Here is a 25899-nt window from a genome sequence, read left to right as displayed (position 1 = left end):
GTAATATTATCTAATAATACATACACATGTACAATAGTGCATAATGTATCAGATCTAGACCGTTCAGGCATATACAATTATAGAGTAGCCATCAGTCCTGCTTACCAATACCATTCACTGAAGCCACTGATCATGACTCCTCATTAAAGTATAGTTTATTTTATATTTCATTCTTGACTGATTGTTCTGTATACTCTATTGTTAAGTGAATTTCACTGTTGCCAGATAAAAAACTCCACTCTGTGCCTATACAATTTATACACTGATGTCACATTACCAATATTAATTTCTTTTCCCCATGTTATGATACATATGAGTGAATAAACTCAGACACTTGCAATTGCTGTTATGGTCATGTGCGTGTGATTTCTGTTAGTTGAATGTACAGTAAATACAATGTAAATTGCCATAAACAATATATTTATTATTCCCACGTGACAGTTGTTAGTGACTCAACCCCTGTACCACTGATTTATTATTACCAGTTAACCCGACATAATTAAAAAGTCAAAATATAGTAAATATCACATCAAGCAAAAAAAAAAAAAAATGTGCATAAGTAAGTACAATAGGTTGTTCGTAGCAGCTATTACCGTCTGTCACATTGCTAATCCTCAACAGCTACACGGGGAAAAACCATGCATTTAATATGTCTTGCACTAGTACAGCTCACCTACACAAATAAATCATTTCTGTGAGCAGGTGTTAACTGAGTCTCAACTAACCACGTAGCTCAACTGCAATGAAAGCATTAGTTACGCACAATTTCTTTTGACAACACAGAAGTATGCAATGTGTGTAGAGGTACGTTATTGTTATTAGAGCTTTAGGTCTGACAGTAACATGTGCTGCAGCCTTAGGATTGCCTAACCTAACAAGAACTGGAAACTTTAAATGATTACCTAGCTAACAATAAGGTGTAACAGAAAAGGGCCAAAGAAACGAAAAAATTCCTCCTACCCCAGGATTAGAACTGCAGGCCACCCAATGTCTAGTTGTGAGCGCAACACTCAATCTCCTCCAGGATGGATGAATTTTCTTCCTTTAAACCTAAGTATTTATTAAGTATGTAAGCCAAACATTCATAGAACAGGAAACAGAAACAAACTGTTGATTTACATACAGGTAGACGTGCTATCTACTGCACAGCCAAAAAACTCAACTCACTGAACAATTGCTGGATTTGCTCCCCTCTTCACTTTTCTTGAAAAACTATACCTAGGAGTGAATGATATGGTCATTGTGGACACACCTTTTTGCATACCTGGAGAAGTCATTGTAGGTTGATTATATGTCACACAGCTGTTACCGGCTATGTAAATCATAAACATTTGACAATCATCAATGGTTACTATAGCAACAATATTTCTAACACACCCACCTTACAGACTTTGCATCATGCTGGTGACACCAGACCATCACACATCACTGATATCATGCTCGTAGTTCCTTGTAGCCACACTGTGATTAAAATGAGCACAGCAAACACAATGTGAATTAGCTACCATATTAATAGTCAAATACCAACCCAGGGTATCTAACACTTCAATTACATGAACAGTTGTGTGCCTTTCCTACTAACCCTTCAATGAATATGTGGAAATTCATGGACAAACACACACACACTACACACACACATACGCACTACACTACTCACACGCACGCACTACACTACACACATACACTACATTACACACACTACACTATACTACACTACACACATGCACTACATTACAATACTCTCACACACGCACTACACTACACACACATACACAATCCTTGCTAATATGCAAGGACAAACACCAATTTTGGCCGGAAAATGTCAGATGTCCTACAAGCGCTGCATACATACTACACACATACACTACACACACACACACACACACACACGCACACGCACGCATGCACACACACACGCACTACACACGTACACCGAACACCACACACGTACACTGAACACCACACACACGTACACCGAACACCACACACACGTACACCGAACACCACACACACAAATACACACACACACAAACACACACACGCACGCACGCACATACACACTACACCACATTATGCAAACTACGCCACATTAAGCACACTACACACGCGCGCACTACACTACACTACACACATACCCACTACACTACATTACATACACTACACTACACACACATGCACTATTGTACAATACACACACACACACACACACACACATGCACTGCGCTATACTACGCACATACAATACACACACGTACTACACCACACACAAATACATAATCCTTGCTAATATGCTCAGACAAACACCAATTTTGGCTGGATGTCCTACAAGCATTGCATACATACTACACACACTACACACACACACACACACACACACACACACACACACACACACACACACACTCACACACACATACGCACAATACACACACACACCACACACAGAGTGCTGGTTCACTAGGTAGGCTTGAATATCCCAGTAGCTATGTACTAGTAACCCGCAGGAGGCTGCACCATGTCACACAGGTGAAGGTGTGGGCACCTAAAGTCCCACCTGGACTATCACCTGCTGTGGGAGATAAGGACAGACACAGACACACAACTTTACACACAGACACATACACATGCTCATCACACGCATGCAGTATACATGCATGGATCTATAGTATGGAAGTGACTCACTCTTTAACTACATACACTACAATATTGTATTCACTAGTACTAGTATTCACATGCCTGTGTTTTTTCACACCTATAAATTATAATTACTGTACAAGCAAGTGAGAAAATTATAGTGCAGTGTAAATGTTGAAATAAAATTAGAATGCATCACATAAATTACAATCACTGACTAGCACATTTTTAATTGATGGCTTGTGACAAAATTATGTTCACACATCAGTATTTATAGGATTACTGTCCTAATTGCATATAGACAAAAGTCTATGCAAACTGGCTGGCAGTACAATACCCAATATAATTCCGGATGGGAAATTTTACCTGCTTATTATAGTAGTAGCATGAGATCAGTGTTGGGAGTAACGCGTTATGTAATATTATTACTTTTGTGGTAACTAAGTAATATAACGAAATACGCTATAAAAACAGGTAATATAACTCAAGTTATTTTACTTACAAATGTAATGCTTACCTAAGTAATATAGTTACTGTAACGAATCCAATATTACGTAATATTATTACTACAAGTAACAAAGTTACTAATCTCGTTAGTAATCCACTGAGTAACGCCTAGCCACAACAAAGTAATGAAGCCTACTGAATGAAGCTTATTCACCAGCTTCTTCCTTATAACCAAGATTTGCACATTGTCCAACAATGCAATCATGTCACGTGATAAGGTGGTAGTTTCACACGTGACAGCTTAAGGCTGTGGACACAAAGTAATATTAACATGTAATATTATTACAGTTACTTTATTTTATAAGTAATATGTAACTGTAACTAAATAGTTCAGTTGCAAGTAATATGTAACTAGTTACTTTTAAAAAGTAACTTTCCCAACACTGCATGAGATATTGGTTGAAAATCAAGTGTAGCAACCAGCGGTATCTTTGGTAGATTGTAATTGTTTAACAGGGGATCCACTCAGTAACTGAATACTGATTTTCAGTGTAGCACTGTAAAGATTAAAAAAAAGATTACTGTAGCATAGTTGAAAATTTTTGAGAAAGTGAAATGTCATCACAAAGGATTAAAGCATGAAGATAGATTCATGGCTCCTATGTTAGGACAGCTTTGGACTTAACAGGCCTGTGTGGGGGGTAGGGGTGAGTGGTAGGGGGCTGAACATTCATTGGTGCAAATTAAAACATCTAGAAATGCTCCAGCACCACTGATGCTGGTGGGAAATAATACCAAATATGTACATAAATGGCACAGTGTAGTCCCAGCTTGATACTAGTCAGTGACTGGAGGGACAGAGGCAGAGTCTGTACTACATTTTAAGAACTTCACTTATAAAGGCAGAAATAAGCACAAAGTATATAAAACTAAACACGTACCTACACACGCATCACTCAAATCCAACTGGTCCAGGTCAATCGACTCCGAGATGGACTCGCTCGCTGAGTATTCAGCACAGAACACTGTGGCACGATCAAGTTGGGCACGATTGATTGTGGGAAGCCTAAGCAGCGTAGCTAGTATACTGCTAATCACCCCGTATTCCAATACCGTACACTACTCTAGTGCTCGTATGGACCGATAGTCCAAACCATAGGTAGGGGTGTCTATTATCTATGTCCAAACTAACGCATCATGTACCTTTGGACTATTTATCCATATAGTGTCGGTGACGTCATTGCAGTTTGTGTTTGTGGGGTTTCCCCCCACCTAAACAAAAGAAATCACGACGTGCTGACCTGGCTGTTTACCGGAGTGTTGGCGGTCATGGCGACAGATTCTGTTATGGGAAGCGTGATGATAAATGGCACGTTGGTGGAGATTTACGAAAGACCGGAATGTTGGCATCGGAATCCAACGAAGATACCATCGTACAAGAGAATGTTTAAAAACTATACCTTTAGTGAAATACAGGCGTTACAGAGAGAATACAAACGCGACGTGTTCTATTTACTTTTCAATCCTGGTGGATACTTGCTGGGTTGTGGTAGTCAAGCAGCGAGGAAATACGAGACATTACAAGGCACTTTCGATTATGTTCGTTTAGCATTGTTCGAGAATGTGATGAATGACACTAACTTGTTCAGTGACCAGAGTGGAAGTGATCGATTATTAGTTACAGCAACAAATGGAAACACTTTACCAGCAGAAATTGTTTTTGCAGAGTATCTCCACTTCATGAAATGTGCGTTGAAACCAAAGCCAAGGGATCAAGCGAACGGTATTTTGTGGGTCTTGCCAGTCCCAGCCCTGTGGAGTGATGCAGCTAAACAAATGATGAAAGTAGCAGCACAAAAGGTTGGCCTTAACAAAGGTGGGAGTGATTTTGTGGTCCTGTCTGATTCTGTTGTTGCTGCATTATCAGCATTAGAGGACCTGTATGAGTCTGAAGGTGAAGTGCAGCAGTGTTATATGTTGATTAACTGCTCAGATGATGTGACAGACATTTCTGTACAGCGGTTTACGCAGAGGTCAGGTGGTACCATCCTCATTGAAGAAATACACAACACCAGACTAGCTTATGGTGAAAATCAAGTGTACAAAGAGTTTGAGGCTATGTTGCAGAAAGTATTGCAGTTTTCTGATGATTGCATGGAAGAGATAAGTAGTCTGAAGCAGTTTAAGCAAATTTTATTAATCAACATGTGGTGTGGAATGGTATTAGAGTATGATTTTGGTCTGCCTGTATATACACATAGGATTGAATTGCCTAAGCCAATAGTTGAGCATGCAGAAAAACAAAACGGTATGAGTATAAAAGAATTGTTGTCACAGTGTAAAGAGCACTCTTTGGAGTTATTAGAGGAGCCTATGTTAAGACTTGACCCTGCAACGAGAAAAAAATTTTACACTCCTCAATATCAAAGTCTTGGCAGAGACATTGAGGAAATTCTACACCATCCTAAGTGTAGGTTGGTGACTCACGTCTATTTAAGTGGCTTTTTGAGTGGCCAGAAGGCAGCAGTTGATATAGTAAAGCAAATGTTGCCCTCATGGATGCAGTTGAAGGGGTATATTAACATTTTACCTGGGGATGATACCAGTGTTACAAGGGGTGCTTACTTTTACACTGTGTTGCGTGACAGAATTGAAGTACATAACTTGTGTAAGCAACCAGCCCAGTCGATCTTTAGTACAGTGACTCCAGACCTGAGTTACCAGGTCCAGGAATTACAACAACAGGTAATACTGATGAGAGAGGATTTTAAATTACTGAGACAAAGTTGTCAAGAATCACAGCAGCAGTCAAGACTAGATAAAGAAAAACTAGATCAACAATTAGAACAGGTAACACAAAAGTTGGACACACAACCAAAACTTTTCAAACAAGAAATTGACCGACAGTTGGACCATGTACAACAACAATTTAATGTACAGTCAAAGCAACAGGTGCAAGAGAAGAAGCAACTAGATCGTATGGGAAAACACATTGAGAAGCTATCGCAGCGACTTAACCAGCAATCAAAACAGCCACCACAAACTGATGAACAGTCGAGGCTAGTGGATGGTGCAGTAGTGATTGATAAAATCAAAAATAGTGAGTGCATTATAATGTGTACTATATCCCAGTGTGTGGGATAGAAGTAATAAAGTGTGAAGGCTATGTAGTTATCACTCGACCTGATCCATGTGAAGAAGCCACATTACAGATAAGTGGGAGAACAAGATAGATTGGAATGGAATGTTTAGTATAATAGATAGATATACAGACTGTACCCGGGATTGGAATCATCTCATGTGAGCCCTTTAATTCCCATTAAAACTCTTGCCGAAAATCATTTCTGTATAAATTTAGTACATTTACAAGAGTCAATTGCATAGAAATTTTGAAGGTTAGGTCAGCGGTTTGGCTTTGTCAACTTTCTCAAGGATGTACAGAGCTCAGCACATAAAGCATTGAGCCTAGATTTAATTAATTTACAGCTAAATGTTTTGTTAGTACAGAGAACATTCCTTTTGAGATCATGAGATGAATGGAGATGCACGAACAACCTAGTACAGATATGTTTTCCAAGTGGTCATGTCAAGTAGGTCCAAAACAGAGCAAAGGTATATTTCACCTCATTACTTATACAACCTTATTATAGCAACCATGTGTTCCTTCAGAAAAATGCAACGACTCATGGTTAATGCTACAGACTTGGTTGGACATACTACAATTTGATTTGATTTTCATGCATGATCTGTTTATGTAAAATTGTTTACGATGATTTCTTGTACCTGACTGCTCTATTATGACCTTTTGTGGTACTGCGGCAACTGTCACTATTCAGTGGACTGGACTATTGGATTGGAACACTGGACTATTGGATTGGAACACTGGACTATTGGATTGGAACACTGGACTGGGGACTGACGTATTTTTGGCTTTTGCACATTCTCTATGGTTGGATTGATGGAAATTTGTAGGACCAACTTATCACATTATGTTTAATTACTTTAAAAGGCAGGAGTTAATGGAAGTTAAAGTTGTTACTAGGTTATAGAATTTGCAAACTCGTATTCTATTAAGCAAGTCTGTGAAAGGTCTTTGGTTGCTTTTTTAAAATGACCATAGACTACTTGAAATTGTTCTGCCCATTATGCTAGCATAGTGGAGGTCCCTAGCTAATGGATTGTTACTGTAGCTACGTTCTTTGATGCTTGATGTGTCTTAAATTGAAAGCTAATAGCTACAGTATTAGTGGTGTACACTTTATGCACTCAATTTGTTTTACAATGGAAAAAGTACAGCACTGCAGAAACTACATCTTACTTATACATCCCATTTCTTCCTTCTGGTACAAAGGTGTCAGTCTGTGGACGGTGGCCGAATGATTTTAAGTGTGTTTGCTATCATGTAGCTACAGTTAGTTACAGTAAAATCATAATTTTGCACTATGTGTATAAAGCCAAACCAAGTGGGTTAAAACAGATACACTTTGTGGCTGAATATATGGCTGTGTAACAGACAGAACACAGCATAGTATGCAAAAAATTGGAATTTTCAATTAGAGCAGGTACCATAGCACTTTGATAAAAGTACTGAAACAAGCTGGAGTAGTGCACAATATTAAATCACAGTAAAACAATAAGAAGTGTTATATCCCTACTATGCATTTCCATTATGGTATCTTGAGCACAGTAGGGATATAACACTTCTTATTGTTTTATTGTGATTTAATATCATGGACTACTTCAGTACTTTTTATCGATGTGCTATGATCCTTACTCTAGCTGAAAATTCCAATTTTTTTGCATACTTGTTTGTTAACTTTTTTCATAAAACAAAACTATTATGACTAGTAAGCCCATGCATACTGCATCAAAAGAAATGGCGCTGCACACCTTAGCTATGTTCAACCCATTACACACATTACAAATCAAGAACTGTTCAAAAAGTAACTCTGCTATCAAAATAGCCACTATGAAAGATAGAAAGGGAAACCATCACGTGCTACTGCCAAATCAACATCTTTTGCTGTCAGCCAAGATAAATGGGATGCAAAGGAGGACACTAGTATGTCCATGAAGAATGCATTGTACGTACTGCGGTATGCCAAAAGGCATGTGTCCAGCTGAAGTGATGTCAAACAGTGAAAAAATCAAGCCCATAGCCTTAGCTGTTATAGAGTTACGCTTGTCTGAAGGCATCTGTCAGTCAGTCACTAGAAAATTCAATTTAACAATTATTTTTTAAAAAAAATTCACAGCAACTTGTTGAAAGTATTTCGGGTCGATCTGAAGGCTTCTTTGGGCTTAGTTTTACCTAACCAATACTGCCTCATCGTCATCAGGGAAAAGTGAGACTGGTTTGTGGGTTATGTTTTTTACATGGACCATGCGCAAACCTTTGTGGTCCCTACTATACAGTACTTGTATGACTTTGGCTACAATTCAGCCAAACACTGAAGTTTTGAACACTGCAAACTGGGATATGTGTTTAGCTAACTATTTACAACTTTTCAATTTGTAGAGGATAATGCTCCAACAATGAGAGACCTCAACAGATATGTCATCAATTTACATGCTGCACATTGGAGAGACATTGGAATAGAGTTGGGATTGAAACTACAAGTAATCAACAACATCGAGGAACGCTATCGTCAGCAAAACACATACTGCTTACAACAGACATTAGACAAATGGCTTCAGCTAAGCCCCACCACTGCTACATGGAAAACACTGGAGGTTGCTCTTACTAATGTGAGAAGACAACAACTTGGTCTTGATCCAGTTGATGATGTGTATGGTGAAGATGGTAATAATACACCATGAACTAACATTTGTATCTCTTGAATTATTAATGTTTCATTTTGTTATAAAATACACCCTGTAGTAATTACCTTTTTTTATTCTTTTGTATGTTCACTAAGGTACACACGTTACTTTCTGCAAATTACTATTTGAAATTTAACAGTCGCTGCTGCATTAGTGACCATGCCTTCTCCACCTATGATAACAATAATAGCAAACTTTGTTGCACAGCAAACTATGAAGACAAACCTGTTTCTGTGACTCCTCTGGTTGCCATAGTGTTGATAGTAACACGTTAGCCTTGTCCACTTTCACTCTATTACTCAACTGAGCATCTATCCTTCTCTTAGCTGCTTCTTCTGTAACACCATCTCTCTCCATCACTCGGTGGAGGGCCTAGAACATTGTATGAAGAAGTGATACATGGTGACATCTGTGTGTGTGTACTGTGATGTACACACAATCTGCTACACCACACACACAAACAATATTTCAAGTTAACAAAGAGAGCTATTAGTTGGAAGGGACTAATGACTTCTTACACTTTCAAAACTTGCAACAGAATGACTTAGCAACCATATGCATGCTGCTTTGCATTCATACATTATTTTACAATGAATACATACCCATCAGATTGCAGCATAACGTTGCTTAAGCTGGCTACCAAAATTTCACAGTGTAACCTAATACACAGCCCAATTTCCTGTAATATATGTGGTCATGCATTATAATAAATTTTTAAGAGCAATGAGGTACTGGTGAAATTCATAAATATTTGTACCTCATGCCATACACACATACATTAGAACATTGTTTCCTTGTTTGATGAATGCTCTATTAGATTTATAGGACAAAGATTGTAAAGTGAACTCTTGATGCCAATGTTGCCAAGGGTCTGCACATATCAGTATAACAGACAATACATATATACCACACACACAAAGCTACACACACTGTACTATTAACACATCTTCACACCTCTCTAGGAGGGACAACAGTCACCCACACTTCATGTAAATACTGATCCCATTCTGCCTCCAACAACACGGCAGCATCAACAACACACACCTTGTACCCTGATCAAGCAGATCAACACTGATCAAACAAGGTAACACTACACACCTTGATCCCAGGCATTGATGATCTGTTGATGTGCCAGTCTCCATATTTCTGGCCACACTATGGAAGTGAGCTGAGTCATTTTGATCTTGTCTGAGAACACTATTCCACCAAGTATCTCCCTGTCTATCATCCCCTCCTTGTTCACTATGTCTGTAAGAGTGTATGGTCACATCATGTTTGTTTACAAGTACAGCTTGAATCAATACCTAATTTAGTACTTGGGTCTGTATGAACGAGCCAAACAGTTTCAATATTTTATTTTGTTTTATCATCAAATACTTTTCCAAGAGCTCTTTTTCTTGTAGTATACTCAGTCATTGTTAGGTAATGCGTATTCAGATAGTTATGTACCAAGTGAATACTCTATAAACATTTGAATATTTATATTGCAAGCATGGAGCTGGAAAAATAGAGTAGAAACCTTAACACGAACACAACATGAGATCTAACTAGAGCTCAAGGAATTTTTGGGACTCTGAGCAATGGGGACCACAAAATAGACAATACAAGAAACACAACATGCACAGAAATGCACACACGCTAGTGCATGCGTGCGCACACACACATGCACAAACGCACGCACGCACACTACCTGGTCCAAACTGTTCCACTAAAGACTTGAAGCAGTCAGTACCAGGGTTGTAAGCTTGATGTCCTAACTGATTACAAGTCCAGTAAACATCTCATTAGATAGTCCTCACCTTATCACAGTCCACAGTGAAGGCTCCGAGGTTACTCAGCCTCTTACTAATAGAGCTCTTACCACTTGCTATACCTCCAGTGAGACCAATAATGAATGGACCAGTTTGAGGATTGTATGCTGCACATTGTGAACCCTGAATAGCGGTATAGTATCACCATAGTAATTAGTATGGTAGTAATTTTGAGAGATATTTTTAACATACATGTAGTACTAAGTACATCTTCAAGTATTTGAGCTTGAAATTAACAGTTTTGTTTAATTAAGTACTAGGTGCATAAAAATCTCAGAAATAATGAAATGACTGTCCCCCAAATACTTCTACCCACACAACAGCTAGTCACCTTAACATGTTGGTATTCTCCTAGTAGCTTCTTCCTCAAGTCAGTAGAGCTGAGCTTATCACATCCCTCCTCTGCTTTTACTAGATCAATCGTTTCTATCAGCAGTGTCTTCAGTCCCTATAACATGTTGACACCAGCAGAACACAATGTAACTCCTAATACCTGTTAACCAGATATAAGCTGGATTAATAGTTTCTCATCCCCACCCAGGGGTGTATCCAAGGTGGTTTACAGGTTTGGTAGTAACTGATAGGTGCAGGGGGCTGACAGATTTTGAACATTTTAAAATGTTTCAAAATTTACTAGATTTTATGGTAGTATTAGTATTTTTATGTGTTGGGATTTTTCCCTACCCCAACACAACAGAAAAAAGGGTTAGATATTGTAGTGATTAATATTCAATTCTCCAAATTTTAAAATTCCAAGTTAGTCGGGAATTAGTAAAACGCGGAATACGGAATAACGAAATAAGCAAAACTTATCTTTTGCAGATTGTACAAATAGTTATGTGCTCTATAGTAATTATACTTTACCTTGTAACAGCTCTGCATGGCACACCACGGCGATGGATAGAACAGCAGCTGGCGAGCATTAATGGATGACATCTTCTTTACTATTAGCTATTAAGAGTAAGAAGTTAGCTAAACGTAAAGCTGAGGCATCTCATGATTCAATTGTTGCTGTTGATAAAAAATAGATTAAAGGTTCTTGTTCGTGAAGCAAAACTAGCTTATTTGCAAACTTTATTGTATAACACAAAAAAAGATCCAACTTCTTCAGCTCACCTGTGGGCTGGTGTCAACAATGTTATTGGTCGTGATAGCAGTAATCATCATAGTGCTATTGATAGTAAGCGATTGTCTCTAGATGATATTAATGAATTTTTTCACAATGTTGCTATTACCATCAATCATCAACCAGCAAGTAGTTTTACTCCAAATATTAATACTAATGCTATACTAGTAATAAATTTTGTTTTGATACTGTTGATCAGCGGCGGAGGAAGTAGTTGATATGAGGGCTGGGCTGACCCAGACTTATTTCTATAGCTTGGTAAGGTGAGACCAAAAAAAAAAAAAAAAAAAAAGGTCACAACCAACTGACAAGAGCATTCCACTTCACCAGCTACCATTTCTAGCTGATAAACTACATAAAAATCCTTACATAGCTCGCTACACACTGACTACTTTATTAGAGTGACTGCTCTATTAGAGTATCTCGATCTTTATCACGGTTTTCAGCCCCACTCCAAGAAAGATAATTTCGGTGTGATATCATTCTGAGGGGGGGCTTTAGCCCCCCCTTTCCGCCGCCTATGCTGTTGATCCATCTGTTGTTATGTCCTTGCTTTAAAAGCTTGATGTAAGAAAGTCAGTTAGCCCTGATGGTTTTTCAGCTTCTTTTCTTAAACAACTAGCACCAGAAATCATTTTTCCATTAACTTTATTATACAATAAATCATTGTCATCTGGTACCATTCTCTTAGAGTGGAAAAAACGTAATGTAACCCCAATTCATAAATCTGGTTCTTTTGAAGACCCTGGAAATTTTAGACCAATCTCTGTAGTTCCCATAATTGCAAAGCTTCTTGAAAAGATTGTGGCTTACCAACTTAATTCATATTTTGAAAAGAATGGTTTACTGTTTGATTATCAAGGAGCTGATAGAAGAGGGAGATCTACAGAGCAACTATTACTAACTGCAATTGACACTATTATACATGCAATTGATAACAAGGCTATTGCTTGTGTTGCTTTCCTTGACCTAAGGAAGCTTTTGACTCTCTTGACCATGTTATTTTGCTCCAGAGGCTTAACTCTCTTGGTGTATGTGATGTTGAACTAGCATGGTTCACAGATTATTTAAGTGATTGTTTTCAACATGTCAAGTTTAATGGAAAATATTCTGATTGGGGATTAGTTAAAGGTGGTATACCTCAAGGAAGTGCCTTAGGACCTCTTTTGTTTTTAGTGTATATGAATGAAATGTCCTTATATGTTAAATATGGTATTCTCCTGCAATTTGCTGATGATACAGCTGTAATTTGTTCTGGTATCAATTATTCAGATGTTCAAAGGCAAATGTGTGAGAATTTGCAGTTAATATCATGTTTTATTTCAGAAAGCAAGATGAAGTTAAATGTGAAGAAATGTAATGTAATGTGGTTCAAGCCAAAATCTGTTAGTGATGATGAATCACCTCCGGTGTTTTCTATTGACGATGATGTTTTAGTAATCAGAAATATCTAGAAATTGTGTTTGATAGCAAGCTAAATTGGAGAGATCAGATATCTCAAGTATGCAAAAAAATGTCTTATTACCTATTCTGGATTAACTCTAATAGAAAATCACTTTCAACTACCATCATTAAAATGCTCGCTTGTAATATCACATCTAGATTATGCACTCCCAGTGTGGGGACCACCAGAACCTAGTAGATAGATTACAACGTCTGTAGAACTGGGGCATACGTATAGTTTACTCTTTACGTAAGTATGATCATGTATCTAAGTATCGTAACAACCTATCGTGGTTACCAATTAAAAACCATAGTCGTTATCGTTGTCTCTGTGCTATGCACCATTATCACTATTCTCAGGACAATGTTATTCCTCTAGATCCTCCTATTTTATTTGGTTCACTTCATAATCACAGCACACGGCACCCCACAACTTATGCAAACCCTGATGTTATTTAACAAGTACACAACAATATTTTAGAATACAAACAATTAAATGGTGGAATCAATTACCTAACTATTTATATATCAATAACTATCAAGAATTTACTTCCACTTTACATCACCATTTACTTACTGATTTTAAAACTTAAGTTTGCATCTTTTTTTTTTTGTAATAATTATTATGTAACATATGTATGTATGTATGTATGTATGTATGTATGTATGTATGTATGTATGTATGTATGTATGTATGTATGTATGTATGTATGTATGTATGTATGTATGTATGTATGTATGTATGTATGTACGTAAGTGCTGCGTATGTATATTATGTATATGTAGCTATGTATGTATGTATGTACTGTGTATACTCCTCCTATATGGAAGAACGGCTATGCCAAATATAGGAGTTTAAAACCAAATTCAATTCAATTCAATTAAATGGGACGAGCACACAACCAATCACCCTAGTACGATCTACCTTCGCTAAACTTACTTACTTACACTCTTGATTCAAACCTGATGAGTTTTGAAGACACACAACCACTGGACTTCCCTACTGAACTCTAGTGTGACTCTAATAAATTCGGTCGTATGCACATGAAGGGCAGCTAGTTTAACCTAAGAATAGAACTAGGTCTTGACGTTTTGTAGCTATATCAACTAAGGAGTATAGATGTTTAGCGAAGGTAGATTGTTCTAGGGTGATTGGTTGTGTGTTCGTCCCATTTAATGCTCGCCCAGCTGCTGTTTAGCCATCGCCAGGGCGTGCCATGCAGATCTGTTACAGGGTGTAAATAAAGTATGATAGCTATATAGAGCATGTAACTATTTGTACAATCTGCAAAAGATAAGTTTTGTTTATTTCGTTATTCCGCGTTTTACTAATTCCCAAGTTAGTCATACTGCATCTCATAGGCGGTGGAGACGGGGGGCCAGAGGGGCCATGGCCCCCCACTTTTATGGGACACTGTTTGCAAGAAAAGATCGAGATACTCTAATAGAACAGTCAGGATCTGGATACTCTAATAGAGCAGTCACAGTATTCAGAGAAGCAGTGTAGCAAGCTACTTAGCTATGTATGTGTAGTTCTAAATAAGGAGATATAATAGGTGGAGAGCAGCTATTGTCAGCAGGCTGTGACCTTTTTTTTTTTGGTCTTCAACTTACAGCTGGCCTGGCCCCCTCACTCTTTGACCTGCTCCACCGCACCTGCTGCATCTGTTATGATTATGACTACTCTATTAGAACATGTGTGACTGCTCTATTAGAGTATCTCAGTCTTACAAATTCTCTATGCACACCCCCTGTTCCCCCTTAATCGAGGAATCAATGAAAGTTTCCTATCACACTGTAGTTATTGCATACTGCCCTGTCCTGTCCACTGTATATTTGTGCTGCCAAACTAACATGTTCCTGCTGCAAGCCTACAAGTTAAAATTTCAGGAGGATAGGGGGAGAGCAGGGGGTCCAGAATCCTAGGAAACCCCTTAAATACACCCACACCACCATTTTACTTCATGCATCTGTGATATTTTGGACCATTGGTGGCAACTTTTTTTAAGGCAACTAAGTAGCTGGACCAGTTATATTCTGAGTCATGTGAGCCTACTATTTGGATGAGAAAAGTAACAAAAATGACTGCTAGACAGTGGTTTGTAGACTATGCATCACCGTTCATGGATATCAGAGCATCTGGTTTTTGGAGGTGCTTACATCATCACACCTTTTTTGATGTTCGCATTTTAAATTCTTTTGCAGCTTCCAATCGGTTTACCACCTTGGCTGCCACTTTTCGTAGACATGATGAGGCTGAGAAGCGTTGTGCTTATGAGGAACGTATACACGAAGTAGAGCATGGCAGCTTTACCCCATTAGTGTTTGCCTCCTCCGGTGGAATGGGGAAAGCAGCCACTACCACCTATAAGCATTTGGCTCAATTACTCAGTGAGAAGTGGAGTTCCCCATATTCAGTGGTGATGGGCTGGCTCCGTTGCAGTTTGGGGTTCTCCTTGCTTCGCTCCTCCATCATATGCATTTGTGCTTCTCGATCACGCTCTAAGCGTCCTGGTGTGCCCCTGGCAATAGATCTCGCCATTGCAGAGGGGCATCTACCAGTTCACTAACATTCCCTGGGCTTCTGTAGGTATCTTTTCTGTAGGTAAATTCTTTTTTTTCTTCCCTTTTTATGTTTTTCTTCTAGTTTGTTTTCCATAGAGATGTGTGGGTGGAAGGGAGTGCCATTAGGGCCGGAGGATAAAAAAAAGGTTTGTAGGCTGAGTGTGTATGAGGAGCTTACAAAGTATAAACACTCCATTAACATAATGACAGGTGTGTTAAGCTCATGCATTAATTGTAAACAAACTAGTACCTTCTTTTGTCGTTCATCGTTAATAATATCTCCACCTTTTGCAGTTTCCTGGCTCACTACAAGACAATCAATATCAGGGTCCCATCCAGCAGGACCAAACATGTCATTGATAGCAACCACATCTTGGTGTAGTGTTGGCTTAACATCAGTCAGGAAGTCCTGCACAACTTTAATACGATCACTTATTGGTTCAATCAGCTCAGCCAATGCCTTGTTCACTAGTAATGGCCCATCACTAACTCCAACAATAACCTTCTTGTCACACACATTAGCACTGTATGTTAGTAACAAGTTATGTCCTCCATGAATTCTGTCAAATGTGCCCCCCAGGGCTACCGTATTGTATGAACTAGTATCCACTGTATAAGTGATGTTAGTAGTGTTGTGTGTGTTTGTGTCGGTGTTGATATGAATGAAGGGTGTGTTAGCCACATCAACTGATCTGCTCTTCAAGTAATCATAGCTAGGTAGTGAGACAGCTGATTCCTGGTTGTGGCACGTGCTCAGGAGGGCATCAACCTTGAAGGACAGTGGCGGATAGCTGCTAGTAGAGTATCCGGAGATTGGTAGCAGTATCCTAATGTCCAGGGATGGATTATGACGATTGCCATACTGGTAGAGTAGTTCCAAACTTCTCTTCGCGACATGAGGGGTCCCTTGCGAGCTGTTAAGTGTCAAAGGCACGTACATCACATCTCGTACGAGTTTGGCCGATGCTTCTAGCGCTGGCAGGATGGGTGTGTCCTTCCCTACGAGGAGTGCTGCCGTACGATACATTTCTGCACGAACAAATTAAAATACGAAGACCAAAGGTTAAGTAGCTCACGTGTTATATCTTTAAATAAATTCATTCATAAATTACAATAATTATAATTATTTTACAAGGTATTTATTGACAGGCTGCAACCTAAAACAGGAGAATACACACTAGTAGCATAATATGATGACTGTTGACTTACTCATAATATGATATAGAGTCAAGTAGCCATTCTAACTTCACTACAACTACTGGGCTTGATCTGATTGCTATCAAGAAGGGCAATCAATAATAAAATCAACAGATCAAGGTATATACCATACCATCAAAGTCTTGTTGACCCAGCTCGGTAAGGTCACACACTGCAATCAATTTCTTGTCACGACATTGCTGTAGTGAATAACACTGATAAACATCACATAACACACAATGTACATGTAGCCACCTCATGGCCCTCAAGCTTGGGTGTACATATTAGGCAAATCACTCGGGCCCATGTTACAACTATTACATTAAAAATCTGAGGTCAATAATACCAGCTGAACTTTGAAGGTAACAAATTATTCAGGGTTGGGTTTGAGGAATCAGCACCCTGCATGTTATTTCAATAACTTTTTGTCACTCTAAGAAAGAGCCATAATTGGTTATTTGGTATACAATGTTGTGCATTGGTCTGGGAACAAAGACTCCGTGTTACACAGATATTGGTGTAATCTAGGGCCAGAGGAGGGCGGACACGTTTTAAGCACTATGTAAAATTATTGCTTTAATTGCATAGTTCCACTAGGTATTTCATGTCAGCCTCAATAGACCCAATACAGATCCAGCAAACGGTGGGGTTGAATGGGGTTTACTGGATAATTGAATTGGGTTTAGTGTAAGTTTTAAGATGGCACGTTTATTTTGTTAAAAACCCTTTGGTTTATGGTGATATTAACAATGTCATGTATATCGTGCGCATTACCGCATGCCATACGAAGCACCAATAAACATTGCATGGTAACTCCTGTCGTAAGCTTAGTGTTCTTCAGCACGTTAAAACGAACCATTTGTATAATATATTTTAGCAGCACTTAAATCATGTCCGCCCTCCTCTGATCTAGTGCTGTGCAATAATGCGACAATGCAAATCAACATTTTAATAAGTGTCAATAACAAAGACCATTTTATCACAATCAACAATATTATCTCGATAATGAAATATTGTCATAGAGTACTTCTACAAGCACAGTTTTGTGGAATAATTAGTTTCTCTAATCACCTTTTCCACAGCTGATTGTGACCTTACTCACAAGAGTACTGCTTTTAATGTATGGAGATTTGCTATTATCTTGAGATACTGATGATTCATTATCTTTATCATGATAATGACACAAGCGTCATGATGATCACATTATCATTATTATCACACAGCCCTAGGTCTACTGTAATCATATATAATGCCAAATTTGGGGGGGGGGGGGGGGGGGAGAACGCAAATGACCAATCTCACAAAATTAGAGGGTTAAAAGTCATGGATTTTACATACAGTACAACACATACACATTACACAGTCAAGCTATAGGGACACTATAATAGAGAACACACTTTGTTAAGATCAGATGACACAATGCGAGATGACTTTCCTCCAGCTAATAAGATCAAAGAGGTCAGTGCTCCTGTAATAATATTGACATGTTGAGCTAGAAAATCTCATTACTAACTTGTTCCAATCTCCTTCACCTCACCGACCAGTACAATAGTATATGATAGTAATAACTGACTGGTCTATATGTGATCAGTTAGTACATGTATCATGTCATGGAGTAGTAACTGTACCTTCCTTAGTTTAGTCATCCTGGCTCTCCTTGGTATATTACTACTACACACACTATCACCGATCACCTCGTAATCCACCTATTAACAACATGTGTAGAACCAAGAACGTGTGGATTGTTATACTTCAAACAAACACCTTGACTATCAGGACACTAATACCATAGATAATAGAGTAAAAGGGATAGGAAACGCAAGCGATTTCCGATTTGATTTTCATTACGCGTAACTTGAAAGGACAAGCCAGTTTTGTGCTCAAGCATGGGAATTAGTGTTCTAAGCAGCGTAAATAGTAATCCCAACAGACTACAGCGAGTATTTAGGCCTTTGTGAGAGATTTTGGCGAGAGAATTCAGACTGTAGATTTTGTAACAAAGCGTATCGCATTAACCGTGATTGTTACACGCCGTCATACTTTCGCCCATAGTACCTTCATGCCTCGTCCATACCGCTTCTTGTATAGTCGGTTCCACTTTCGAATCTTGTGGTAAGCTAGGTGTGTCACCAACACAGTCTTTTACCGTTGCGTTGTACTGCAAGGTGATTTAAACTTTTGGCAAAAAATGGAAGATACTTAGTCATTTCTTCAAGCAACAGTTCCTGTTTTACTCTGATATTTCCTCTGGTTCCCTCTGTTAAATGGTAAGGAATAGGTTTATCACAGTTAAAAGGATGGAATATATTTACGAAGGAAGTTAAGTGGTTTAAAGTAATTTTTGGGCCGTTTTTTTCACTTTCAATCTCTTTTAATTTTGCGTATAACTTCCTTGAGGGTTGGTACCATCCTAGTTCCCTCAATTGCTTACTTGAGTTCACTGTAGCAAAGTTTCACAGTCGTTGGTTACAAAATTCTGTCGTTACAACAATTTGTTTCTCTTTGATACAAACGCAGCAAGCGTAACGAGTATGTTCGTGACATAATACACGGAATTCCACGTCACGTTATTGCGTTTCCTATCGCTTTTATGTACTCTATTATCTATGCTAATACAAACGAGACCATGGACAAGTGTCATTGTAATGGCAGTGGTGTATCTAAGTCTCTACTAAAGAACTCTAGTATCTTACCAGTGGTTACTGTATGAAAGACTGAGATACTGTAATAGAGCATTCCCAACTGGGTGCAAACTTATACAGATTCTAGGGTTGATGTAACTTCTAACTCTTGTTTATTGTACCAAGTTTTCCCATTATAAATCACCTGAACTATTAGCCACTGAAATAAGTAGAAATAATGCACGTCAGTTATGGCTCATATGCTAATAATTTTGAGCTGAGCCCTCAAAAACATTTACTGACTCATGGAAGTGTTTGGCTTATTTGTAGTACTGCTTGACCCACTAAAAATATTTCAAAATCATTTTATTCAAATGCTTGACAAAAAATTTATGCCTAATCTCTTTCCAAACTTGTAATGAAGTCAAACTACACATGTCTTCTGCTGTTTACATCTTTACTGTCACCTCCCATCATCTGGTTGGCTAAAATATTATTTTCTTGAGAAATAATCCACTTTTCTTTTTTCAGGGCTCAACTTGTACATACTATAACTGATGATATTTTAAAGTGACAATTCTTAGCATGATACTAGTCCTTGTTAACTACACATGTTCATACATAAAATAACAGTGCAGTAGTTACAAAATACAAATCGGTGATAATTGTGTTAACCTACACCCTACTAAACCAGATAGTCCAGACACGCCACTGTAATGCATTGGTGAAGTGTTCAACATGGTCCCAAGAATACTTCACCATAATACATTAAGGGATTTGACAAAATTGCTTGTATTAGATTATTGCAATAAATTGCATGATGAAAGCAATGGGGAATGATTTTCTCTACTAAACTCCCCACTGTTCTGCTGTCACATGTGACACAATTTCACCATATGTTGTTGTTTAGTGTATAGAGGTAGTGGAAGATTGACTAAACCATGTCACATGTGGTAAATCATAAGGTGCCAATAGTAAAATACACAATGAAAATTGTACTCAGAGTGGGGGAACCTGTCAAATTTCTGTCCAACATTTCCCTGAATCGGTTGAATGCAGAAATTAACTTGTTTCTGCTAAAAAGTACTTCACAATGCTACTAAAAGTATTGGCAGATAATTGAAGTACTGCAATAATGAGGGAGGGTACAGGGTGAGACATACTATTACTATAAAAGGTATTAATCATCACATACCTCATCCACTAATTGTCCACTTGTCAGACACTCCAACACCCCTAGTAGGATATTGACTGGTGGTACGTATAATATAAATTACACACAACTCACAATCATAATTGATTATCCATAGTCCCCTCAGAAGTCCCTGAAGGTATTTAGGAGTCCTAGAGCACACCTTACCATCTAATGGTGAGGAGCTAAAATACTCTAATAGAACATACACACTTACTAGTGGCCATCACCAGATGTGTAGTGAGGGATGATAGTCTACTGTTGTACTGGATGTGACACATTTCAGCTAGTCTCTGTACCTTCTCCTATTAAAAGTTAACAAGAGTAGTTACCATATTTGCCACTGCATGTAGTGTGTATGTGTATGTATCCACATATAGACATGTACATTGTCTGTTATCAAGTTCTCTTACTATTTCACTGATAGTCAACCCAGATGTGGTGAGGGAAACACCAGATGGTAACACATCAGCTGAACTATTCAACCTATCTGTGTGTAGTGATGATAAGTGACGTCTTGGCTGGTCACTGCTGGGTCTGGTGATCCTCATATGATGAGATGGGGTGTGAAACAAATCTCTGCCAATCTCACTACTACTCTGGACATTAACATCAATTGGTGCCAGAACTCTATCAGTTTTTAGAGTCTTCTTCAGCCCAGTGAATATCTGGTCAGCACACTGGAACAGTGCCACAGTGTTCATCTGTGTACTAGGAGTGATGGGGGTTTGTTGGGTAACAGAAGATTGTAAGCTAACAGGAGATTGTTCAGTGATTATGGCTGATTGTTGACTAACACATTTGTCCTGTGAGGAAATGTTAGCAGGGCAGGAATCATCCACAGTCTTAACACTACTAGCTACAGTCAATGTTAATTGTTCATTATTAGAACACACAGTAGCCACACAAGTGCTGCTCTTCTCTTGTATGGCAGCGTTGAGTGATGCTATCTCATTCTGCTTCTGTTCTAACTGTTGTTGTAGCTGTAATATGTCCTACGGGGATAATAACAATATCAACTCCATACGACACGAACGTACAAACCTGACTCATTACTTACTATAACATTCTTAAATAGTCTTACAAACCATAACGTGGCAAAAAGGTGACCTTAGATCGTAAATGCACCTTGGTTGTATGTTTGGATCCTCTTGCATGGTCACCATAAAGAGGTATAGAGTTGGGAGTAACCCATTACACATGTAACTCATTACATAATAATATTACTTTTGCAGTAACCATGTTACATGACAAAGTAAGGAGTAATATATAACAGATATTACATCTGGAAATTGTAATATGTTACTTCTTTTTAATACACATTGTATCCAACATGTGATTGGGTCCTGAAAGCACTGGTGATGGCCATACAGGCGAGTGATAGTGTAGGCCAAGTTACTAAAACAAAGTATATTTTTGAGGCAGAACTATACCAGAGAAATACCTGTCTCACTCGTGTTACTTGTAGTTGTAGGCTGGAAGCCTGCATTTAGAAGGTCAAAGCTTGTAACAAACAAATGTAATATGTAACTCATTACTTTTTATATGTATCTGCAATGAGTCATATGTAACGAGTTACATTTCTGGAGTAATGACCCCAACTTTGAAGAGGTGATCTAATTAATGCGGTCACGTTTTGATGGGATCACTACAATGAGGTGGTCTTGTTAAAAAGGTAACTGCTAAGTAGTACTACTGTTAAGTTGAGGTTTCACAGGTGTGACAGACAACTCACTTGTGTAGAGATGCTATCGCCAAGTGCCGGACTTGATGATAATGTGTCCATGGGGGAGTTGTTGTGACCATGTGGTAGTGAGGCTTGATCAGGTGTGAACAATGCCGGGCTGATAACATCAATATTTTGATCATCCTTGACTGGTTGATTAGTGGGTCGCACAGTAGATGTTTTATCAACACCATTTTGATCAGCCTTAATCCATTGTTTAGAGGGTGCTGCAGGGACTTCATCATCAAATAGATCAAGACCATCTTGATTGTCACTGACTAATTTATTATGGGGTACTGCATCAATGAACTGGCTATCTTGATTACCCTTGACTGGTTGATAATTAGGAGCTGTATCAACAATCATATCAATACTTTCTTGATTCACTGGTTGGTTACTGGGTACTGAAGGAGCTGTGCCAACGATCAGATCAATACAATGTTGATTATCCTTGCCTGGTTCCTTATTGGGTACTAAAGAATCACCAAGATTATCTTTGACTGGTTGATTACAGGGTGTTATGCTATCAATCACACCATTTTGATCGTTGTTGATTGGATTGGTCACAAAGGTAGTTGTCATATCAAGATCATCATTGACTTGTTGATTACTGGGTACTGAAGGAGCCAAGTCATCAAACATATCAAGGCTATCATGATCATGATCCAACTCTGGTGAGTCAGCTTGATACAATCCCTCTAATGCAATCATCCTCTTTGGCAGTACAACAGGAGTGACATCCACCTTGTAACAAGGATGGTTCCCCACTGAAACATTTTGTAGAGGAATACTAGGGGACCGTGACATGCGTAGTGTTGTGTGTGACTTATCAGGTGTGCTACTACATACTGGGATGTTAACAGGAGTAGGGGACTCATCTTCTAATGGGTCATCCACACATATTCTATGAGTCACCTCTACCTTGTGGTCTGATACACAGGGAGCATGGTCAGATACACAGGTGGGTGATGGTGATGTAAACACTGCACTACTCAACACATCTTGCTCACTAGTTCTACCCTCAGTAGGTAACATGTTAGAGCTATGTGCCTGTTGTAGTGATGAACTAGGACGGGATGTCATGTCTGCATCAGTGACACCATCAGTGACAGTTACAGTGACATTGTCACCACCATTGAGATGATGCATAGAACTTCCTGTCACTTGTTGGAGAGGGCATGGCTGCTCTACTAATAATGACTGAGACACTACACTGTTCATTGTGGTCTTGTTGTATACTACATCATTCAGTGAAGGAGTTACTTCCATGTGATTACTGCATGACGGCTGGTCACTTGATGATGTGTGTCTAGTTATTCTCTTATCATGATCACTAGTACTGGCTGTGAGCTTCCTGTTGATACAATAAACAATCACACACATGCATGCACTAGGGCTGGGATAAAGCTTCTAATGTTTCATGGGTTCAAACTTTGAAGGGTAAGTAAACTTCGAATTATACTTCTAAGCTTTGTATTGCACTCATAGCCAACGAAAGAATTACAAATAAATGTCGTTCGTTATCTTTATTGCAGCTGCTTATTCATCTTGCACGATTGATGTTCGGCTCTTCACGATCAATCGATCGTGTGCCATGCCCACTTTTAAACCATTGCAGTTTACCTTGCTACTGTAGTAGCCTTAAACCACCTTGCAAAGTGATAGATAATACATGGAAAATGTCTTTTTTGCCATTAGTTGGTGTTTGCCTATGTATGATTGCAGTATAGTGGAGACGCCGATTTGCAATTGATCAATCGCTTCATTCAGTACTGCTGCTATAGTATGTTCATGTTGAGTTGAATCCTCAAAAACATTTAATAACTCATGGATGCAATTACGCACAATCTTGAAATTTGGCTCATTTGTCTAGACTCGCTAAAAACATTTCAAAATCTTTTTGTTTAAATGTTTGACATAATATTTACGGCCAATCAAAATTTTCACAATACATTTCCTATGGGGAAGCCATATAAGTACAGTGTCCATTACAGTCCTTTCCCGAACTTGTACTGGAGCCAAACCGTACGTGTCTATTGTTGACACCTTTGCTGTTACCAATAATCATCTGGTTGGCTGAAATGTTAACTCTGTTAAGGAAAAATCCACTTTTAATTTTTAGCTGTTTTTCAGGATTCAGCTCAACGTGAACATACTACATGCATTTTCCAAATGCTTGCAAACTTATTAAATAGGATTAGAAAGATAAAACTTAAGAGGATGCGCATAAATTCAAGAAAACCTAAAAGCTAACACCGAAACTTCAGATGTTCAAATATTTTATTAGTGAATGTTCGAAGGCAAATTTCAATATTTGTCCCAGCTCTAGCATGCACGCATGCACGTACACACACACCACGTACACATAATTGTACTACACTCATGCACATAAGTTTTTAATAATTCATGTTAATGGACCCCTCAGAGAATGTGAAAGCTATGCTGCATAACACAACTTTTTACATAAGTGTAGGCGAACCCCTCCCAATTATATTAGCACACCTTGTTGTATTCTTCTGTCTCCGGTTGTTAGTCTTCCTAATGTTGTTCTTAGTCCTCCTCTGTATAGCAGGTGGTGTAGTGTTCACCTCCACTGGACCACTAGCCTGTTAACATGTACCAGTAGTAGTACTTGACATGTGTTGTACACTAGTTACCTGTTGTGGTATTGTGGAGGGCTTGTATGGGGTGGGGTGGAGTAGTGAGTGTATTATAAGACCAGGAGTAGCACTGCACTCGTGACTGTGAGATGTGACATGTCGCGGTGGGGTACCTGTGTGTGTGACAGACTGTATGACATGACACATCCACAAAGATGCATACTACACGCAACACATACTCATAACACCCATGTCAATTCTCATAGCCTCTTCAAGATGTCGAACAGAGTCAATAATGTCACTCAGACAGGTACTCTTATTCATACTCCTGTAAAAGCATTTCTAGCACTACGAATTGAAGACTACACGTCCATTCACCTCCTAGATATGGATACTTTACATAGAGGACACCTGGTATGCTTGGTAGACGCAATAAACGTGTGGATACATTGCCTAAGGTGTTAATGAACACACTAGCACACTAGTGATGTGTTACCTGCAAAACGAGTGGCCACACTGTGTGGTGTACGGGTCTGAAAGCAACTCCAGGCTAGGATAGAACACGTTAGTTCAATGTAAGGCTATTAATCTCACCATATAGGACATTCTAAATATTTCTTAATCTTCTCCAGCGTCTCCTTCACTTGTGTGCCGTTGTCATGCGCTGACATGTTTGGTAGCGCGCTAAATTTCAATAATTTGTTGAAATCACGT

The 25899-nt window shown here is 38.7% G+C and overlaps 3 protein-coding genes across 5 annotated transcripts; 1 reads left to right on the top strand and 2 right to left on the bottom strand.

Annotated features, from left to right (window-relative positions):
• Positions 1 to 507: 507 nt before the first annotated feature.
• Positions 508 to 16936, bottom strand: LOC136248750 (bifunctional coenzyme A synthase-like). Of its 3 annotated transcripts, none has more exons than XM_066040543.1 (13): positions 16100 to 16934; positions 11047 to 11163; positions 10704 to 10838; positions 10595 to 10661; positions 10003 to 10152; positions 9859 to 9956; positions 9130 to 9276; positions 8970 to 9076; positions 1382 to 1461; positions 1265 to 1312; positions 1168 to 1218; positions 674 to 737; positions 508 to 621 (listed from the first exon to the last, which is right to left on the bottom strand). In XM_066040543.1, exons 1-8 carry the CDS (start codon positions 16874 to 16876, stop codon positions 9026 to 9028), a joined length of 1542 nt encoding a protein of 513 aa, XP_065896615.1. In that variant the 5' UTR covers positions 16877 to 16934; the 3' UTR covers positions 508 to 621; positions 674 to 737; positions 1168 to 1218; positions 1265 to 1312; positions 1382 to 1461; positions 8970 to 9025. The 3 variants fall into 3 exon arrangements, with proteins under 3 accessions (XP_065896615.1, XP_065896612.1, XP_065896616.1); XM_066040540.1 differs by having other exon boundaries at positions 678 to 737; XM_066040544.1 differs by lacking the exons at positions 508 to 621; positions 674 to 737; positions 1168 to 1218; ... (1 more) ...; positions 1382 to 1461; positions 8970 to 9076 and adding an exon at positions 9507 to 9583 and having other exon boundaries at positions 9134 to 9276; positions 16100 to 16936.
• LOC136248748 (uncharacterized) lies at positions 4334 to 9040 on the top strand. The gene is made up of 2 exons (XM_066040538.1): positions 4334 to 6181; positions 8600 to 9040. The coding sequence occupies exons 1-2, from the start codon at positions 4411 to 4413 to the stop codon at positions 8899 to 8901; spliced, it is 2073 nt and encodes a 690-aa protein (XP_065896610.1). The 5' UTR covers positions 4334 to 4410; the 3' UTR covers positions 8902 to 9040.
• LOC136248745 (uncharacterized) lies at positions 16913 to 25892 on the bottom strand. The gene is made up of 17 exons (XM_066040536.1): positions 25780 to 25892; positions 25682 to 25735; positions 25564 to 25638; positions 25425 to 25513; positions 25243 to 25358; positions 25088 to 25191; positions 22595 to 23939; positions 21273 to 21854; positions 21077 to 21164; positions 20956 to 21030; positions 20863 to 20903; positions 18675 to 18752; positions 18560 to 18623; positions 18444 to 18514; positions 17180 to 17246; positions 17059 to 17125; positions 16913 to 17006 (listed from the first exon to the last, which is right to left on the bottom strand). The coding sequence occupies exons 1-17, from the start codon at positions 25854 to 25856 to the stop codon at positions 16973 to 16975; spliced, it is 3027 nt and encodes a 1008-aa protein (XP_065896608.1). The 5' UTR covers positions 25857 to 25892; the 3' UTR covers positions 16913 to 16972.
• Positions 25893 to 25899: the final 7 nt, after the last annotated feature.

Source organism: Dysidea avara, chromosome 3, assembly GCF_963678975.1.
Source record: "Dysidea avara chromosome 3, odDysAvar1.4, whole genome shotgun sequence".
NCBI classification, from domain to species: Eukaryota; Metazoa; Porifera; class Demospongiae; order Dictyoceratida; family Dysideidae; genus Dysidea; species Dysidea avara.
Note: the sequence above shows the minus strand (reverse complement) of the source record. Positions and strands in the feature narration are given on the sequence as shown.

What these genes read in the sequence shown, in the direction of transcription:
- LOC136248745 (XM_066040536.1), bottom strand. Translation starts at nt 25,856, where the DNA reads ATGTCAGCGCATGACAACGGCACACAAGTGAAGGAGACGCTGGAGAAG. An exon ending in GGTTGACTATCAGTGAAATA is followed by an intron (nt 21,165 to 21,272) that starts GTAAGAGAACTT and finishes AACTTTTAATAG; the next exon opens with GAGAAGGTACAGAGACTAGC. An exon ending in GACTCTATATCATATTATGA is followed by an intron (nt 17,007 to 17,058) that starts GTAAGTCAACAG and finishes CTCCTGTTTTAG; the next exon opens with GTTGCAGCCTGTCAATAAAT.
- LOC136248750 (XM_066040543.1), bottom strand. Translation starts at nt 16,876, where the DNA reads ATGTATCGTACGGCAGCACTCCTCGTAGGGAAGGACACACCCATCCTG. An exon ending in GAGAATACCAACATGTTAAG is followed by an intron (nt 10,839 to 11,046) that starts GTGACTAGCTGT and finishes ACCGCTATTCAG; the next exon opens with GGTTCACAATGTGCAGCATA. An exon ending in CTGTTGTCCCTCCTAGAGAG is followed by an intron (nt 9,277 to 9,858) that starts GTGTGAAGATGT and finishes ACAATGTTCTAG; the next exon opens with GCCCTCCACCGAGTGATGGA.
- LOC136248748 (XM_066040538.1), top strand. Translation starts at nt 4,411, where the DNA reads ATGGCGACAGATTCTGTTATGGGAAGCGTGATGATAAATGGCACGTTG. An exon ending in GATTGATAAAATCAAAAATA is followed by an intron (nt 6,182 to 8,599) that starts GTGAGTGCATTA and finishes TTCAATTTGTAG; the next exon opens with AGGATAATGCTCCAACAATG.